This window comes from Muntiacus reevesi, chromosome 3 (assembly GCF_963930625.1).
Source record: "Muntiacus reevesi chromosome 3, mMunRee1.1, whole genome shotgun sequence".
Taxonomy (NCBI): Eukaryota; Metazoa; Chordata; class Mammalia; order Artiodactyla; family Cervidae; genus Muntiacus; species Muntiacus reevesi.
The window spans coordinates 110,966,972-110,985,941 of NC_089251.1; the positions used below are offsets into that span (position 1 = coordinate 110,966,972).

The following is an 18,970-nucleotide window of genomic DNA, read 5'->3' on the forward strand; positions in this document are numbered from 1 at the left end:
CTTCTCCCACAGAGTTCAAAAGTCTGTTCTGTGTCTCTTTTTCTGTTTTGCATATAGGGTTATCGTTACCATCTTTCTAAATTCCATATACATGTGTTAGTATAAAAAGTGGTTAGATGCCACGAAGTAGGTGGCAATGCCTTAACCGTATGCGTGTTGTCAGGCCCGAGAGCCTCTTCTATCCTTGTCAAGGGGAGTGCTAAACTTCTCTCCTTTCATACAACACTAAAGCAGTGATTCTTAAACTTTAATGTGTTTAAGAATCATTTGAAGATCTTGATGAAAATACAGATCCAGATTCAGTAGTTCTGAAAGGGGAGGCAGCCCTGGGATTCTGCATTTCTGACAATCTTACCAGGTGATGTTGGTGCCATTGGTATAGCATGGACTTAGAGGCTTGTTTAAAAAAAAAGAAAAAAAACTTTTTAATCAAAATAATACATGTGTCTAAGTTAAATAACCAACTTGTTATCAAATATCAATGTTGATATAAAAATTAGTGATTCTCTGCCCAGCCCCAGTCTACAGAATTAGCTGTCCTCAACTCTTTTCTTTCTCCTGACATATACGTCTGTATTTCTGAATAGTGTTCTCTTACTTACTGCATTTTTTTGCTGTTTTAGTTTCATGAATGCAATATCTTTTCTCTGATGATATTGATTATGCCTTTTGGGATATCTGCATATGCTTATAGTGTTTCCTTCAGGTCTTATTTTGTTTTTGTGTTTTTCACATTAGAGGGTTGATGATCCTTGAATGAAAGAGTGCTCATACTTAAGAATATAGTATTTTTAAATTGCATGGAAGCTCTGGGTTCATGGAAATTGCCTGGTGGGCTTCCCTATGGGATGATCAGACTTACTCTTCCCTTTTCACTTGGGAACCCTTAAATGTCAATATCTGATGTCTCATCTTACTCTCTCTAGAAAAGAATCTTCAGTCTGCTGCCTGGTGGGGAGGCTGGGGACAGGAATGCTTTTGGCCTTTGGGTTCTCAACACTGAGAAGGAAATTAGGTTTAAAGTCCCGTAGTTCTACACATAGATTCTTATTTATGCTTATTTTCAACCCAGTGCTTCATTCTCTGTCTCTCTGCCATGACTGATACCCCTGGGCTGGGCTCTCTCTGATTTTATTTCTCCACAAAGAATAAACCTCCAGACTCCTTTTGGGAAAACCTAGGGTGAGAATGATATCCAGCTAACCTGAATCTAGACTTCCAATGAATTCCCCTATTTTTCAGGTTTATGGCTTATACCTACCTGCCTCAGGTATCTCATGTTTCAAGTACAGGGATTCTTGTGGGTTGTGAAGGGCACATTGTCTTCCAAGTTGTCTGTGACTCCTACTGCAAATTATAACTCCTCTGCTCCAAATCATTTGTCCCTCCCATTCCCTTTCATATTCTGGAAACATCTTGGACTATCTTATATACTCTAAATTTGTTTTTGGGGGGCTGTGCTGCATCTTTGTTGCTGCATGGGCTTTTCTCTAGTTGTGGTGAGCAGGAGCTACACTCTAGTGGTGGTGTGATTTCTCTTTGTCTTCTCTTGTTGTGAAGCACAGCCTCCAGAGCATGCAGGCTTCAGTAGTTGTGGCTCTGGGGCTCTAGAGCATGGGTTCAGTAGTTGTGGCTCTGGGGCTTAGTTGTTCCACAGTACATGGAGTCTTCCAGACCAGGGATCAAACCCATGTCTCTTTCATTGGCAGGCAGATTCTTTGCCACTGAACCATCACCGAAGCCCCTATCTTGTATACTTTTGTCTCCTCTGTTGCCTTTTAAGAATTGGTATTTTATTTTATGCCTGTCATTCTAAAAATATTTTGGAAGGGAGAAAAAATAGACACCTCTGACTGGCCTACCATTTTTTTAATTAAGAGTTGGCCATCAGTATTTTCAATAAGCTTCCCATGTGATTCTGATGCATATTAAGATGTGAGAATCTGGGGAATCACATGGAGCTTGAAGGGTACAGATTGTACCTGGGGTGAAGCTTTTAACTGATTTTCAGGGATCCTTCTTAGTACTGTGTTGTCTTTGGATCAAATTAGGCCTGAGCCTCTTTGGCATCAATAAATCTGCCTTTTTCCCTGCTTTATCTCCAGCTTCCTTTTTCATAAGCCAAAGAAAAAGCTGTAATAGTAAAGAAAAGTTTCCATTCAGCAAATCTTAATTGACTGCCTGCTTAGTGCCAAGCATTCTGCTGTGTGTTGGCGATTTGATAAAAGCAAAATGGACATAGCCCCTCCTCTCAAGGAGTTTACAGTCTTCATTAGCCCTTCCAGATGATTGCTTAGCTTTATATTATATGAATTGTTTAGAGAAGAATGCATTACCTGTCTCATCAGAACAGACCAGGTGGGCTGTATGTATGCTATCTGTACGGTTATATATACTTTTGCAATTCAGTTCTGATGCAAACCACTCAGAGTTAGCATCAGACCCCACAAGTTTAAAGGACACGGTCCTCCAAAAGACTGCTTATTTACTATTTCAGATGCCAACTGCAAGTTTCGGGTTCCCTAGATTGCCTATATTTTTGATCAACTGACTATAAATCCAGGGGTTCCCATGACGCCTTCAGGTTCACTAATTCCACAGATTACAGTTTTGTTATACAAATCATGATAAGCCAAGTAAAGAGACAAATAGGATGAGGTCTGGGAAAGTCCTCAAAGCAGGGCTTCCATACCTTTTCCTTCGTGGAATTAGAACCTGTCATCCTCCCAGCACATGCATGTGTTCATCAACCAGGAAGCTCCATTGAGCTTTGGTGTCCACAGTTTTTAATTAGGATTTTATCATGTAGGCATGATTGAACTCAAATCTCCTGTCTTTGTCCCCTCGTCACAGGAAGTTGGGTTCAACTCCATTGGTTTTTATAGTGATCAGTTCCTATTCTGAGTCATCTAATTAGCATAAATGCATTTATGGTGCACTCTGGTCCACTTAACAATATTGCATAGGAACCTGGAATGTTAGGTCCATGAATCAAGGCAAACTGGAAGTGGTCAAACAGGAGATGGCAAGAGTGAACATTGACATTTTAGGAATCCGCAAATTAAAATGGACTGGAATGGGTGAATTTGACTCAGATAACCATTATGTCTACTACTGTGGGCAGGAATCCCTTAGAAGAAATGGAGTAGCCATCATAGTCAACAAAAGAGTCCGAAATGCAGTACTTGGATGCAATCTCTTAAATGACAGAATGATCTCTGTTCGTTTCCAAGGCAAACCATTCAATATCATGGTAATCCAAGTATATGCCCCAACCAGTAACGCTGAAGAAGCTGAAGTTGAACGGTTCTATGAAGACCTACAAGACCTTTTAGAACTAACACCCAAAAAAGATGTCCTTTTCATTATAGGGGACTGGAATGCAAAAGTAGGAAGTCAAGAAACACCTGGAGTAACAGGCAAATTTGGCCTTGGAGTACAGAATGAAGCCGGGCAAAGGCTAATAGAGTTTTGCCAAGAGAACACACTGGTCATAGCAAACACTCTCTTCCAACAACATAAGAGAAGATTCTACACATGGACATCACCAGATGGCCAACACCGAAATCAGATTGATTATATTCTTTGCAACCAAAGATACAGAAGCTCTATAAAGTCAGCAAAAACAAGACCGGGAGTGGATTGTGGCTCAGATCATGAACTCCTTATTGCCAAATTCAGACTTAAATTGAAGAAAGTGGGGAAAACCACTGAACCATTCAGATATGACCTAAAGAAAATCCCTTATGATTATACAGTGGAAGTGAGAAATAGATTTAAGGGACTAGATCTGATAGAGTGCCTGATGAACTAAGGATGGAGGTTCATGACATCCTACAGGAGACAGGGATCAAGACCATCCCCAAGAAAAAGAAATGCAAAAAAGCAAAATGGCTGTCTGAGGAGGCTTTACAAACAGCTGTGAAAAGAAGAGAAGTGAAAAGCAAAGGAGAAAAGGAAAGATATACCCATTTGAAAGCAGAGTTCCAAAGAATAGCAAGAAGAGATAAGAAAGCCTTCCTCAGCGGTCAGTGCAAAGAAATAGAGGCAAACAATAGAATGGGAAAGACTAGAGATCTCTTCAAGAAAATTAGAGGTACCAAGGGAACATTTCATGCAAAGATGGGCTCAATAAAGGACAGAAATGGTACGGACCTAACAGAAGTAGAAGATATTAAGAAGAAGTGGCAAGAATACACAGAAGAACTGTACAAAAAAGATCTTCACGACCCAGTTAATCACGATGCTGTGATCACTCACCTAGAGCCAGACATCTGGAATGAGAAGTCAAGTGGGCCTTAGGAAGCATCACTACAAACAAAGCTAGTGGAGGTGATGGAATCCCAGTTGAGCTGTTTCAAATCCTAAAAGATGATGCTGTGAAAGTGCTGCACTCAATATGCCAGCAAATTTGGAAAACTCACCAGTGGCCACAGAAGTGGAAAAGATCAGTTTTCATTCCAGTCCCAAAGAATGGCAATGCCAAAGAATGTTCAAACTACCGCACAACTGCACTCATCTCACACGCTAGTAAAGTAATGCTCAAAATTCTCCAAGCCAGGGTTCAGCAATATGTGAACCGTGAACTTCCAGATGTTCAAGCTGGGTTTAGGAAAGGCAGAGGAACCAGAGATCAAATTGCCAACATCCCCTGGATCACTGAAAAAGCAAGGGAGTTCCAGAAAAACATCTATTTCTGCTTTATCGACTATGCCAAAGCCTTTGACTGTGTGGATCACAATCAATTGTGGAAAATTCTTCAAGAGATGGGAATACTAGACCACCTGAACTGCCTCTTGAGAAACCTGTATGCAGATCAGGAAGCAACAGTTAGAACTGGACATGGGACAACAGACTGGTTCCAAATAGGAAAAGGAGTATATCAAGGCTGTATACTGTCACCCTGCTTATTTAACTTATATGCAGAGTACATCATGAGAAATGCTGGGCTGGAGGAAGCACAAGCTGGAATCAAGATTGCCGGGAGAAATGTCAATAACCTCAGATACGCAGATGACACCACGCTTATGGCAGAAAGTGAAGAACTAAAGAGCCTCTTGATGAAAGTGAAAGAGGGGAGTGAAAAAGTTGGCTTAAAGCTCAACATTCAGAAAACTAAGATCATGGCATCCAGTCCCATCACTTCATGGCAAATAGATGGGGAAACAGGGGAAACAGTGGCTGATTTTATTTTTCTGGGCTCCAAAATCACTGCAGGTGGTGACTACGGCCATGAAATTAAAAGACGCTTACTCCTTGGAAGGAAAGTTATGACCAACCTAGACTGCATATTCCAATACTTTGGCCACCTGATGCGAAGAGCTGACCCATTTGAAAAGACCCTGATGCTGGGAAAGACTGAGGGCAGAAGGAGAAGGGGATGACAGAGAATGAGATGGTTGTATGGCATCACCGACTCGATGGACATGGGTTTGGGTGGACTCCAGGAGTTGGTGATGGACAGGGAGGCCTGGTGTGCTGCGGTTCATGGGGTCGCATAGTTGGACACAACTGAGCAACTGAACTGAACTGAACTGAGACAGCGTTTTAAAAAGCAGAGACTTACTTTGCCAACAAAGGTCCATCTAGTCAAGGCTATGGTTTTTCCAGTAGTCATGTATGGATGTAAGAGTTGGACTATAGAGATGGATGAAACTGGAGCCCATTATACAGAGTGAAGTAAGCCAGAAAGATAAAGACCAATACAGTATACTAATGCATATATATGGAATTTAGAAAGATGGTAACGATAACCCTATATGCAAAACAGAAAAAGAGACACAGATGTAGAGAATAGACTTTTGTACTCTGTGGGAGAAGGCAAGGGTGGGATGTTTAGAGAGAACAGCATCAAAACATGTATATTATCAAGGGTGAAACAGATCACCAGCCCAGGTTGGATGCATGAGACAAGTGCTCAGGGCTGGTACACTGGGAAGATCCAAAGGGATCGGGTGGAGAGGGAGGTGGGAAGGGGAATCGGGATGGGGAATACATGTAAATCCATGGCTGATTCATGTCAATGTATGGCAAAAACCACTACAATATTGTAAAGTATTTAGCCTCCAACTAATAAAAATAAATGGTAAGAAAAAAAGAGTTGGACTATAAAGAAGACTGAGCACAGAAGAATTGATGCTTTTGAACTGTGGTGTCGGAGAAGACTCTTTTGAGAGTCCTTTGGACTGCAAGGAGATCCAACCAGTCCATCCTAAACGAGATCAGTCCTGGGTGTTCATTGGAAGGACTGATGTTGAAGCTGAAACTCCAATACTTTGGCCACCTGATGCGAAGAGCTGACTCATTTGAAAAGACCCTGTTGCTGGGAAAGATTGAAGGCAGAAGAAGGGGACAACAGAGTATGAGATGGTTGTATGGCATCACTGAGTCAATGTACATGAGTTTGGGTAGGCTCCGGGAGTTGATAATGGACAGGGAGGCCTGGAGTGCTGTGGTTCATGGGGTCACAAAGAGTCGGACACAACTGAACTGAACTGGTCCACTGTGAATAACAAAGACACACCTATTATTTGGGATATTCTAAGAGTTTAGATGTTACCTCCAGGAACTTGAACAAAGACCAGAGAAATTGTTTATTATACAGTAGAGCTACCAGGTTTTGAAAACTGCCCAAGAATTCCTTCTTCCTTGCCCTTGAATGGAAAGTTCTTGTGTGATAACTCTATTTTATGTCCTAATCTCCAATGGCAAAATTTGTTCAACTTCCTGACTTCATGGTAGTAGAAAACATTTATAGTCCTAAGGTCAAAGACAGTGTTCACTTCAAAAAAATAGTTAACGTTCAGGATGGTAGAAGGGTCAGTGGAGAAGGATTCTTAACATTTCTTTCCAATAGGTCAAGGGTCGTGATAAACATATTAATAATTTGAAAAAGAAATGTCAGAAGGAATCTGAGCAGAACCGGGAGAAGCAGCAGCGTATTGAGACCTTGGAGCGCTACTTGGCTGACCTGCCCACTCTGGAAGATCATCAGAAGCAGAGCCAGCAGGTAGCAGCAATGAGCAATACCCGGGGCAAGTTGGTGGTGGCGGGGGGGAGGCTTTCTCAACCTCTGCTGCATGCAGTGACCTTGTGGTGTCCTGAAAGGAAAATCCCAAGGGAGTCATGTCCAGACTCACATCACAACTGAACTGCAAAGTTTTTGAAATACACCCAAAGTCTTCCCTGCTTGTTGACCTAAGCATGTGGACTCTTGTCTCTCAGCTTAAAGATTCTGAGTTGAAGAGCACAGAGCTGCAGGAGAGAGTGATTGAGCTGGAGAGTTTGCTGGCGGAGACCCAGGCAGCCTGCAGAGAAAGGGAAGTTCAACTGGAAAGCCTGAGACAGAGGGAAGCTGACTTCTCCTCCACCCGACATAGGTAAATAGCCCTGAGGGTTTAGAAAGAAGCGGAGAGCTAGGTTCTGGTCCTGGCTACCCTACTCACTGCTTGTTTGACCTTGGGCAACTCACTCACTTCTCTGAGCTTTGTTTTCTTTGGATTGTAAGTAATAGAAAAACTGTTTATGAGCAGGGACTGTGTCTTTGAGATGGAATGTGGGTGGTATAGTGGTGCGGTGGGGTTTTCCACTGTCCTTTGAAAAGATGCAACCCAGTGCCTGGCATCATAATAGTATTGGGTAATAATTCTTGAATATGTATGTGTTGAATGAATGGGAGCACTTTATAAACTGGGAAGTGAGTATCTCTATTTGCAGAAGTAGATCCTGGTGCTGATGACTGAGGGTTATCCACATGGTGAATCTTGTGAAGGCTACCAGGAGCATCTGTTACTTCTCCTTAGCCCTAGGGATTTCTCTCAATTGCCACAGCAGGTTCTCAGAACAAAACAAGATGCTATAATGTACTCTCAGGGTGTCTTGGGAACTTCTTCCATATTAATAGTAGTTTCTGAAAATGTGGCTGTGTTTCAACAGCCTCTTGGACCAAATCCAGTTTTTGATGGGATGGATTGGATTTCTCATCCCACATTCAACCACAGTAACCCTGTTGTTTATCTCAGCATATGGCCCATGATGAAAGTGATTGTGGTTAGGGGGCAAAGTTGGGTCTGTTCCAGATTGGGTGTGCAAAGAAAAAAGGACTTTTTGGGTTTTTTGTATTTTCTAAAATTTCTCTATCCTGTATGTGTGACTTTTGTAATTTAAATACATGTGATGAGTGTTTACTTTTAAATATCAAAACAAAGAATAAAGAAGCCTTGGGTAGGTAAAGAATTGCTGGCACATTGTATAGATGCTGACCTCTAGGGAAGGGAACTAACATAGACTGAGCAAGCAGCTTCTGTGTGGCATTCCCTACTTTAAACAGACCTAAGCAATTATCCCCAGCTATGACTTGGAAGGGCCTACTTGTCTTGCCCAGTAAATAGCAGTATCAGGAATCAAAGCCACATCTCTCGGATTTAGAGTTCTTGAAGAGGCTACTGTCTTTCAGCCTGCAAGATAAGCAGTGTGTGGAAGATGCCAGTGGAGAAGGTCCAGCTCAACAAGGACAAGGTCCCCAAGTGGAAGTGGAGTCCTGGCAGAAGGAATGTGATTCCCTTCGAAAGGTGACTGAGGGCGTACAGGCTGTAAGGGGGTAGGCTTAGAGGAAGCAGAAGATTGGGTTTTGGTAGAGAACCATGAATTTCTGGCCCCGAGCACCCTAGGATCTGTTACCCAGAGTTTTCCCTCCCTTTTCCCAGAAGCCATTCCTGCATAATAAATTCACATTTTAGATAGCCATCCTTGGTACTGGCAAGCAAAGTTAGGGAAGGACATGCCTCTGAATATCCAAACTTAGATGTACCAAAATGGTGCACTGAAGTTTGGTACACTTCCTTCATGGCTCAGGCCCTCTACAGAACCTCTTGCACTGAGCATAGTTTTAGCCAGTGAGGTGACCCTTAATTCAGCATAGAAGAAGGAGCCCAGGACCTACCAGAGAGACTTGTTTGAATGTCAGCAGAAAAGACACAGAAATGGTTCAGAGAGTACCTGGGGTCTCATAGGACAGGACACTGGACCTGTTTAGATTCCCTCCTCGAACAGTGGGACCAAAGCTATAAGTGAAAAACTTTCACAGCCCTGAACAGGACTGGCTTCGTTAAACTGAATTTTCAGTCATGTCCTTCACCAAAGAACCAGAAGGTACACTGTATATGTATATGAAGTTAATTCTACTGGCCGACAGTCATCAGGGTGAAGGTGTCTCTCTCCACCTGACTTCCCCATGGCAGTCATGGGTCCTCCACATTGCCTTCCTCTTTGTTTAAACCTCTGTGACTGGAGCACAGGACTGTGAAGCTAAGTAGCCAGGATAGGGAGTCTAGTTTATATTTCTTGTTTTCACTCTATTCTCACTATTAATTGTCTGTAGCCAGTTGAGATCATAGTCAAACCGCAGATCTTAGTGCAGCCTCTTGCCATCTGGCCCCACTATTAGCATGTGTTTACAATCGTCCTTGATAACTTTGCCTTTCAGATTGTGGAGAGGCAACAGCAGAAGATTGATCAGTTGCACTCACAAGTACAGGTGAGCTGGAATCCTTGGGACATGATGGGCAGGACTTGTTGGAATTTATAGAATTCAACCAATCCTATTCTTTGCCATGCGATTTGCTCAGTGTTAAGAGTACCAGCTTAGGGCTTCTCAGGTGATGCTAGTGGTAAAGAACCTGCCTGCCAGTGCAAGAGATGTAAGAGATACAGGTTCGATCCCTGGGTGATTAAGATCCCCTAGAGGAGGGCGTGACAGCACACTCCAGTCTTCTTGTCTGGAGAATCACATGGACAGGCGAGCCTGGCAGGCTATGGTCCATAGAATTGCAAAGAGTCAGACACAATTGAAGTGACTTAGCACGCATCCAGGAGTACAAGCATGAGACCAAATCAGTGCTTGTGGCCTAGAATCTTGTTGGGAAGGGGTTTCATTCAGCACAGTGCAGTGAGAGCGTCCATATTTCCCTGGGGGAGCATAAAAGAGTGATCGAAAGCAGGGAGATCAAGGAAGAGTTTCTGGAGACCATGAGCCTTGAAGGAGGAGGAGTTAGCCAGGCAGTGAGGAGGCTAGCATAGGATGGTATTGAAATCCTGGTAGAAGGAACAGCGTGGGCAGGAACATGAAGGCATGTGACAGCAGGGTTTGTGCATGGAACTGCAAGTCGTTTGCTAGTGTTGATTAAGGTGGCAGATGGAGAACTGGGCTATGGGAGGGCTTGGACTGTCCAGTGAAGTTAGCTTTTATTCTTTAGGTAGGTGATGGGACTCTACCGTAGCATTTTGTTGGGGTGTGATATAGTCAGGTTTGCAGCTCAGACTTGAGTGTGGAAGAAGATTGGCAGTTGGAGACAGGCAAGGCTGGAGGGCAGGTCTGTTGCAGAAATTAAAGACAACTCCTGGTTTCTATTTTGGACCAGAGTGGGAGTTTCCTTAATTGGGTTCTCCAAGAAATCCTAGGTACAGGTTCTCTTTGGATTCTTAAAGAGGTTTTCACACCAAAACAGGTGAAATGCACTTCCACCGAGGAACAGCTGAAAGCTCAGTCCTACCATTGCCATCATGTGGGTCTATTTAGTTTCACAGATTTCAAATCCTCTAAAGAGATAGTCAGACCTAGTGAGTGCTTCCTGGAGAAGGCAATGGCAACCCACTCCAGTGTTCTTGCCTGGTGTATCCCAGGGACGGGGGAGCCTGGTGGGCTGCCGTCTGTGGGGTTGCACAGAGTCGGACATGACTGAAGCGACTTAGCAGCAGCAGCAACAGCAGCAGCAAGTATTTACATCCATTTATTTTATTACTATTATTATTTTGATCTCACTGTGCAGCTTGCAGGATCTTAATTCTCTGTCAGAGATTGAACGTGGGCCCTTGGCAGTGAAAGCAGGGAGTCCTAACCACTGGACAGTCAGGGAATTCCCTACATCCACTTAAAATCCGAAGCTTTTAGTAGTTTTTAATGGATCTCAAAGTATGTTTCCTGGAACTCTTGACAACATTTTATTTATTTATTTTTAAAATATTTATTTATTTTTGACTGTGCTAGGTCCTTGTTGCTTTGAGAGGGCCTTCCCTAGTTGGAGCAACTGGCTGCCACCCTCTGGCTGCAGCGTGCAGGCTTCACGTCTCAGTGGCCCCTCCTGTTGCAAAGCACAGGCTCTAGGGTGCGCAGGCTTCAGTCGTTGTGGCGCAGGTGCTTGCTCACCTGCCCCAAGACGTGGGATCTTCCCGGACCAGGGATTGAACCGGTGTCCCCTGCATTGCAAGGTGGATCCTCAACCACTGGATCACCAGGGAAGCCCTCCACAACATTTTAAATGTATATTTACCCATGGTGAGACTTCTCAGAGAAATTAAAATGTCAGATGAATTTGGTAGAATTAGGTGGGTTCAAAATGGTCACCTTGGGTCTTTCGTGGTGGTGAGACGTTCTCCTTGGCTGTTTAATTTTTAAAACAAAATGGAAAAGCTCAGAAATATTTATACTTATTTGTCCAAATCAGTTTCAAAACCAGAAGGAAATTGGAATGAACAGAATGAGAGGCAAAAGATAACAAGTCTATATACCTCCCTCTCCTGACCCTGACCACCCCTATACACATACACACACATATACATAACTAGATTAGATGACTGAGAGAGTGCCCTCTACTTCTCATTTCTGTCAAAAGCATTTAATATACAGTGCTTTCTTGGCAGCTCAGTGGTAAAGAATCTGCCTGCCAATGCAGGAGACGCAGGTTCAATCCCTGGTTTGGGAATATCCCCTGGAGAAGGAAATGGCAGCCCACTCCAATATTCTTGCCTGGGAAATCTCATGGACAGAGGCGCCTGGTAGACTACAGTCCATGGGCTGGCAAAAGAGTGGGACACATCTTGGTGACTAAACAACAACAATTGTCAAGGGCATTTGGCTGTGAGCTCCTCAGAGACGGGAATTGTTTGGTATTATTTTCTGTATACCTAGTGCCTGTCAGTAGTAAGTGCTCAATAAATAATTGAACTCAACTGAATAGACATTCCTTGCCCTCGAGAAAGTTATGGTCTAATAGAGGAACCAAATGCACAGCCAACAAATGTACTCATGAGCCATGAGTATTAGTAGCAGGGCAAGGTTGGGATTAATTGAATCTGATTTGCAGATGAAGGAAGGTTGAGGTGGGAAGTTTCCAGGTGACTGGCAGAGCAGAAGGGCATTCTGGGCAAAAGCGAGGAGAAGTGAGCAACAGTATTGGCGCTGGAAGCTTTGGGGATGAAGGCCAGTAGTCAGTCCGTGTGACTAGAGTGGAGGCTCAGTGGCGGGTTAAAAGAGGTAAAGATAGAGAAATAGGTGAAGGCCAGGCTGACCTGTAATAGAATGCTCTTTTGAGGAGCCTGACCTCGGCTGGTACATGGTCAGGGGCTTGAGAAGGGTTTTGATGGGAAGTCACAGGTCAGGGTTGTTCTAAAATAATCTCTTAGCAGCAGTGTGTGGGCAGGGTGGGGCTTTACTATTATGTAGTCTAGACCAGAGGCGATGTGGTCTGACCCAGACTTGTTACCTCTGATGTGTTCTCCCACCCTCCTTGCCATGGGATTCAGAGCCTAGAGCAGGAAGTGGCTCAAGAAGAAGAAACAAGCCAGACCCTGAAAGAGGAGGCCCAAAGGAGGGAGACAGCCCTGCAGCAGCTGCGCACAGCTGTGAAAGAGGTGAGCAGCACCAGGCCTCTTGGTATTGTCTTTACAAACCTCATTTCTCTGTGTACTCTACCCATCCCTACTCCCACAAGACCCCCCCCACATTTTAGGAGGTCTCTACTAAGCTTTTTTGGAGGAGTAAGAAGAAACATTGCATCATCCTTTATATTAAAGGTATCATTCTTTATATTAAAGGTCCTAAGCCTATCTTTAGCCGTAATTATCCAGTAATGCTTTTTGGATATGGAAAATCTTCTCTCTTATTTTGTCTTCTTGCTGTGATGGTTTTGTGGGGTTGGGGATGAAGGGTTCAAGAAGACTGAAAGTTTGGTGATCCTCCTGGAGTAAACAGAAGTGTCAGCAGGGGGCGGTCAAGGTCACTGGCCAAGTGCTGAGGAAGGAGTCTCCCAGAGCAAAGATGGTCATATGGCCCAGTGTGGGTGAAGGGTTGGGACTAGTGGAGGAACTCTATTCCTTGTCTTTAAAACAGAATAGTGGTAGGAAGGGAAGGAGAGTGTGTTAAGGATGTTGTGGGAAAGGGAGAGAAAGAGACACAGATATACGTGAATGAGCTGGTCTCTGTAGTGAAGCCTGACTCCACCGAGGTGAAGGACTGAAAAGGCAGGACACATTTCAGCACTGTCCTCCAGGTCAGCAGCTTCTTTAGCCCCCTAACCTGCACCTACCCAGTGGCCACTAGCGGTCATGTTGCCTTTCTTGCCCACTTTATTCCTCTGACACACACTGATCAAGCTGGCTGATGGCCACTTTTGTCAGGGTGGCAGGGAGAGATTGAAACCAGTGTCTCCTCAGATTTCACAGTTCACGTTAAGCCTTCTCTAATAGCCTGGCTAACAGAGTTGGCTGAGGGACTGGCTTCAGATAGAGTTCCGAGGAGCAGGAGTATCTTCTCTGGTTCCTGAACAGAAACCTGGAGGCTACTGACTCAGTCTGCTGGGGTGCAGCCTTCTCCCCGGTGCTGCGGTCCTGTGGGCCCAACTGCCTGCAGGAGAAACTCAGCCTGACATGATAGGGGAGGGGGCAACGCAAAGCCTGTTGCTAGGAGTGGGGAGGGGGGAGCATTGCCTTTGACTCATAGCTTCCCCTCGACATACCATATACGTATATCCACATTCGTGTGCAGTTACTCTGCTTCTCTCTGGGCCTGAGTTAACGTGCTCACCTATCTATCTGCTCAGCTTTCAGTACAGAACCAGGACCTCATTGAGAAGAATCTGACGCTCCAGGAACACCTGCGACAGGCCCAGTCAGGGTCCCCATCTTCATCAGACACAACCCAGCTGGCATTTGAGCTGCACCAGGAATTGGCCAGTTGTCTTCAAGATCTGCAGGCTGTCTGTAGCATTGTGACCCAGAGGGCCCAGGGCCACGATCCCAATCTCTCCCTACTCCTGGGCATTCACTGTGAGTCCTTAGACCAGTCTGGGACCTAGGAGAGATTGGCTTTCATGCTCCTCTCACCCCTATCTACCTTTCCCAGTTAGATGTTCAGTAAATCTGTTCTGGAAGCAGGCATCCTTATGGGTACCTGGGTGTCAGACAAACAAAAAAGTGGCCCTTAGGCAGCAGGATTTTTAGCCCATTATCCCTTGCTGTTTTGTAAAAAGTGCCATGTTCCAAGACCACAGGCCTTAGGGTAGTGCCTGTCCACACTACCCCTTCCACATGGAAGTATCTTTTGAGTTATTAATATTCTGTCAAAATGTTCTTCTCTTCCCCAGCTGCACAGCACCCAGGGACTCAACTAGATTTTCAGAAGCCAGATGTGATCAGGAGGAAACTGGAAGAGGTTCAGCAGCTACGCCGTGACATCGAGGACTTAAGGACCACCATGTCAGACAGATATGCCCAGGACATGGGAGAAAACTGTGTCACGCAATGAGGAGTGCTGGGGGTGGACAAGCTGTGTTCCCCCAGGGAGAGTCTGGTCTGCTGAGAGCACCGTCCAGCAGGTCCTGCCCTGACAATCTTGCCTCCTATCTGCTGCTATTCCCAGAAAGAAGGGGTGGGAGGGAGGAGGTATGAGCCTGCATGTGGGGCCAAGGGCCAATGAGAGAATTTTTTTTGTCCTGCCCAACGCTGGCTTTGCCTTGTTGGGTTGCATTTATCCTGTCATCCTGATTCACTCTTTTAGGGTGAGTTACTAATTAACTTGCAGGTAAATCCTCACAGACTGTTCCCAGTAGCAAGCTGATGTCAAAGGCAAACAGGCTGTTTAACTCCCTTCTCCATCCTTTGGGATGGATCCACATTCATTCCCACTCTGTACCTTGGTCGTGCTGATGCCCAAAGTTCCTTAGAAGGGCCAGGAAAGGCTGAGTACCAGTAACAGTAGCCATTTGAGAATCCTCCGGCCCTCTGTGCCAGCCTTCCTGGGACCTGAGCTGGCTCTGGACTTTCCTAGGCCCAGGCCCACTCCTCCTTCCTCAGGGCTCTTGTTCTCACTGATGCCTCAGGGTGATCTGTTCATTAGCAAAGTATTTGCTAGGATTGGGGCCCAGGGATTATACCCAGGGCTCCTTCATCTGGGCTACCATGCCTGTTTACAGGAGACGCCCCAGAGCTGCCCCGTGCCCCTGGGGCCCTGGTCATATAGTCAGCACAGCCCCTTTGCCCTTTGTCCTCAGGCTGGCCAGGTAGCTCCTTCTTGGGCTTTGAGTGCAAACTCTTCTCTGTGGTTCTGGGTTTGGGCAAGATTTTGCCCTAGGATACCACAGGGCAACTGTCAGCTGCTCACCCCCTTCCCCCAGGGCTGGGGCAGCGCCTGGCCTTCTGATTTGTGCCTCTCTCGTGTTTGGGGATGGGGGTCCTTTCCATTTCCTGCTCTGGGCTCCTTGAGAGTAGCCAGTACAGGTCAACTTCAAGGTATAGCGTTTTGTTTAGTTGTTTCTCGGGGGCCTTTGGACCTCTACTTTCTGGTTTCTCTTGCCTCTGTTGAGAAAGCATCTTGTAGTTGTTTGTGTCTAATACTTGGGCCAGGTCAAGGTTGCCTCTAGATCTGGAGCCAGGCCAAGCCAGGGCTGTGTGAGGGGGGAGTCCTGAGCAGTCAGGAGTTCAGAGCCAGCCACTGGGAGATTGTTGCTAAGCTTTGGGCTAGCAGGGCAGCATCCTGGACTTCACTCCCAGGCCTGAATGAGAGTCCTTCTTAAGTGTTTTTACAAGTTGGTGTTTTATTTATGGAGTGACTTAACCCTCCATTCAGAGCATCCCCACCCAGCTGTCCCCCCAGCCTCTGGGCTCCTGCCTGCTAAAAGCAGAGCTGCCCGGTTGGTCTCCACCCTGAATTGGGAGCCCAGCCACTATGCTCACGGGTATTTTTCCTCATAAAGTTTATAAGCAGTTATTTATATGAATCCTTGTTATGTCAACTGGTTTGTATTGCCTATTTTGTTTACAAAATAAAAATTTAACAAACTCCTCAGTTTTCCATTGCCTTCCATCGCCATCATCTCATACTCCACCCCTCATTTTGGCTTCTTGAGGCCAAAGCCTGGGTGTTTAGCCAAGTTCTCCAAACAGCAGCAAAGAGGGAACTTTGGCAGGTCCAGCCTCATTTGTATCTCTACCACTTCTGCTCCTTTGTCTGTGGAGACAGATAAGATCTCTTCCCACAGCACTTTCTATTGGGTGATGCTGCCCTGAGTCATAAAGCAAGTTTGTCATTGAGTTTCAGTAATCCAGACAAGGAAGTCTGCTGCCTGTGGGTTGCTGCAGGGAGGTGGTTTCCCCAGAGCCAGGCAGGGCAGTGTTTGCCTCCAGGAGCTAGGCTTGGCTCCCTGGGTTATTCTCGGGGCTCTGGGCCTGGGAAGACTTCTGAGGGGTGTCATGTCCCACCCCAGACAGATGGCTGAGTCTCCAAAGTTGGGCTGGCTGCTGCCTCTGTACTCCCTGCATTTTGCTGGAAGTAGGAGTTTTGGAGGGCCATCTGCAGCATGAAGTCGGGTGGGGCTGGGGCCACCCCAGGACCAGCTGTGGATTTTTAACAAAGGCTCAGCCAGACTCGGGAACCCTGCTGCCAGCCTCTGCCTCCACCGGGTCCAGAGCTAGAAGCCTTTCTCACCTTGGCCCCCATTTGGCTCTTTGAGGACGTGGCTCTGTCTCGGCCACCACCCTTACTTGTCTGAACCTGCCTATCTGAGCGGAGAGGAGCTCTGGGGAAAACTCGCAGCGAGGGATTGTCACTGCCGTGGCGTGCCCCGCAGGGTTAGCTATGTGTGGGTGGCCCCCAGGACAATGCTCGACTGGAACCAGGTTCCCTAGGCGGGGAACTGAGAACAGCCCAAGCCTTCAAAGCCCGGAGCTGAGCAGCGGCGTCGTGGCACCCGGGGGAGGGCAACCAGTTGGGTGCAGCAAACCTGGGCGAGGCTGAGGCGGCCTCTGCCAAGCCCCTGCCCCCGCCCTTTCCATCAGATCGCTCCCTGGCCTCACACTGTGAGCCCCAGGCCGGGGAGGGCTGAGAGGGGTGGCCCTGCGTGGGACGCGGGCCCCCGGCGCGCCCAGTCCCCAAGGGGGAGGGGAGGGGGCCCGGTGGTGCGCGGGGCGGGGTCGCGCAGGCCCCGCCCCGGCCGCGCGCCTGTCCGCGCCGCCCATTGGTCCCGAGAGCGGTGACTCGCGGGCTGAGCAGGAAGGAAACCGCTCCCGAGCGCGGCGGCCTCGTCTCTAGGCCGTGCAGCTGCTGCCACCGCCGTCTGTCTGCCTGTCCTCCCGTCGGTCCACCCGCAGCATGAGCGGCCTGCGCGTCTACAGCACGTCGGTCACCGGCTCCCGCGAAGTGAGTGCGCGCCCTGGGCTAGAGCGCGGGCGGCGGTTCCCGGGCTCTGGACCCGGCGCCTGGGACCCGCCCCCAGGGTGGGGGCGCCTAGGTGCTGGGCATGGCCTCCGGAGTTGGGCTGGGGGCAGGTTCTACAGCCCCGTCCTGAGCCTTGAACATTTCCTGAGGGCATCCTGGGTCCTCCGCACCCCCACTACGAGGCCAATCCTTGACCCTGCCCTTATCTGGCCCTTCCTCTCTCCACTGTGTCAGTACTTGGGGCGGGGGTGGCCCCTCACCAGCCTCCACCCAGTCCTGCCCTGCTTTCCCCTTGCGGAGCTCCTGGCTCTCCGCAGCCTGAATTTCTCTCACTTACCTTCACCCCGACGCGGTTGGTGGACCCTCTCTTCTCCCACACCACCACAAGCCTGACTCATCCTCCCAACTCCCTGTGGCCAGAACCCGCCCCTAGGTGTGGAAGGGGACGGGGGGACCAAAGCTTCTGGCCACAGCCCCTTTGTCTCTGCCCGGGGCTCTCCCCCTAAACCTTCCAAGCTGCTCGCTAACCCCTGCCCGCGCTCTGCTCCCAGATCAAGTCCCAGCAGAGTGAGGTGACCCGCATCCTGGATGGGAAGCGCATCCAGTACGAGCTAGTGGACATCTCCCAGGACAACGCCCTGCGGGACGAGATGCGCGCCTTGGCCGGCAACCCCAAGGCCACCCCGCCCCAGATTGTCAACGGGGACCAGTATTGTGGGGTACGGGCCTCGGGGGTGGGGCTGGAGGGAGCGTTGCTGGAGGCAGGCATGAGACAGCACACCAGCACCCAGGTGACCGCCTCTCTTCCCCTCCCCTAGGACTACGAGCTCTTCGTGGAGGCTGTGGAGCAGAACACACTGCAGGAGTTCCTGAAACTGGCCTGAGCCGAGTCCTCCCCCCGGACCTCGTCGTCACTCCCCGCCCAGCCATCACCCCGGCCATGAAGGACCTATGACCAACTCCCTGTTACTCCTAACCTTCTGAACGGGGAGCCCCTCCCTCAACCCAAGACCCCTTCTCCTCCCCTAACTGTAAGGCCCTTCTCCTCCATTCAGCAGCAACATTCCTCACCCACCGGTCTCAGAAATTGTCTTAAGCAACAGCCCAAGTGCTGGTTGTCCTCAGCTCGGTCCTGAGGCTGCCACCCTGCCTGACCCTGGCTGATGGGCACCTCTGTTGATTCCATTAGCCAGGGCTCTGCCAAAGGCCCCGCAATCCCCATCTGGGAGCACCACAGAAACAATTAAATGTTCCATTCCATTGGCACCGTGTCTGTCTGGTGTGGCCTGGGCCTCCCAGGTCCCGGCTCTGAGCAAAGCTGGTGGTGGACGTGATTGTGCTGAGGCTGTGCTCGGCGGGCAGGTCGCCTGGCAGTCCTGTGTGGCACCTTTGTTGTGTGACAGTGCATGTGTTTGGATATATGCCCAGCACACACACACACACACAATTGTGTTGGACTGTTGGTTTCTAGAGATACTGGGGGTG

The 18,970-nt window shown here is 47.7% G+C and overlaps 2 protein-coding genes and 1 non-coding gene across 9 annotated transcripts in view; 2 read left to right on the forward strand and 1 right to left on the reverse strand.

Annotated features, from left to right (window-relative positions):
- Window positions 1-16,110, forward strand: part of CEP85 (centrosomal protein 85) — a 37,278-nt gene extending 21,168 nt beyond the window's left edge. For 6 of the 7 annotated variants that reach the window (XM_065930118.1, XM_065930122.1, XM_065930119.1 and 3 more), the window contains 7 exons: window positions 6,857-7,009; window positions 7,225-7,379; window positions 8,456-8,570; window positions 9,485-9,535; window positions 12,580-12,687; window positions 13,875-14,100; window positions 14,418-16,110. In XM_065930118.1, the coding sequence (XP_065786190.1) occupies window positions 6,857-7,009; window positions 7,225-7,379; window positions 8,456-8,570; window positions 9,485-9,535; window positions 12,580-12,687; window positions 13,875-14,100; window positions 14,418-14,578 (969 nt within the window). In that variant the 3' untranslated portion in view covers window positions 14,579-16,110. The remainder of the gene's footprint in view (window positions 1-6,856; window positions 7,010-7,224; window positions 7,380-8,455; window positions 8,571-9,484; window positions 9,536-12,579; window positions 12,688-13,874; window positions 14,101-14,417) is intronic. The other variant, XM_065930123.1, reaches the window with a different exon arrangement.
- Window positions 101-226, reverse strand: LOC136165874 (U6atac minor spliceosomal RNA). Its single transcript, XR_010662839.1, has one exon. It is a non-coding gene; the product is annotated as a U6atac minor spliceosomal RNA (small nuclear RNA).
- Window positions 16,111-17,294: 1,184 nt separating the features above from the next.
- On the forward strand, window positions 17,295-18,751 carry SH3BGRL3 (SH3 domain binding glutamate rich protein like 3). The gene is made up of 3 exons (XM_065930128.1): window positions 17,295-17,467; window positions 18,037-18,204; window positions 18,304-18,751. Exons 1-3 carry the CDS (start codon window positions 17,420-17,422, stop codon window positions 18,367-18,369), a joined length of 282 nt encoding a protein of 93 aa, XP_065786200.1. The 5' UTR covers window positions 17,295-17,419; the 3' UTR covers window positions 18,370-18,751.
- The last annotated feature ends 219 nt before the right edge of the window (window positions 18,752-18,970 follow it).

Bases quoted from the DNA above. Each gene is read 5' to 3' on its own strand.
- SH3BGRL3 (XM_065930128.1), top strand. From the start codon at position 17,420: ATGAGCGGCCTGCGCGTCTACAGCACGTCGGTCACCGGCTCCCGCGAA. The intron at 17,468-18,036 runs GTGAGTGCGCGC...CTCTGCTCCCAG, and splicing joins CGGTCACCGGCTCCCGCGAA to ATCAAGTCCCAGCAGAGTGA. The intron at 18,205-18,303 runs GTACGGGCCTCG...CCCCTCCCCTAG, and splicing joins ACGGGGACCAGTATTGTGGG to GACTACGAGCTCTTCGTGGA.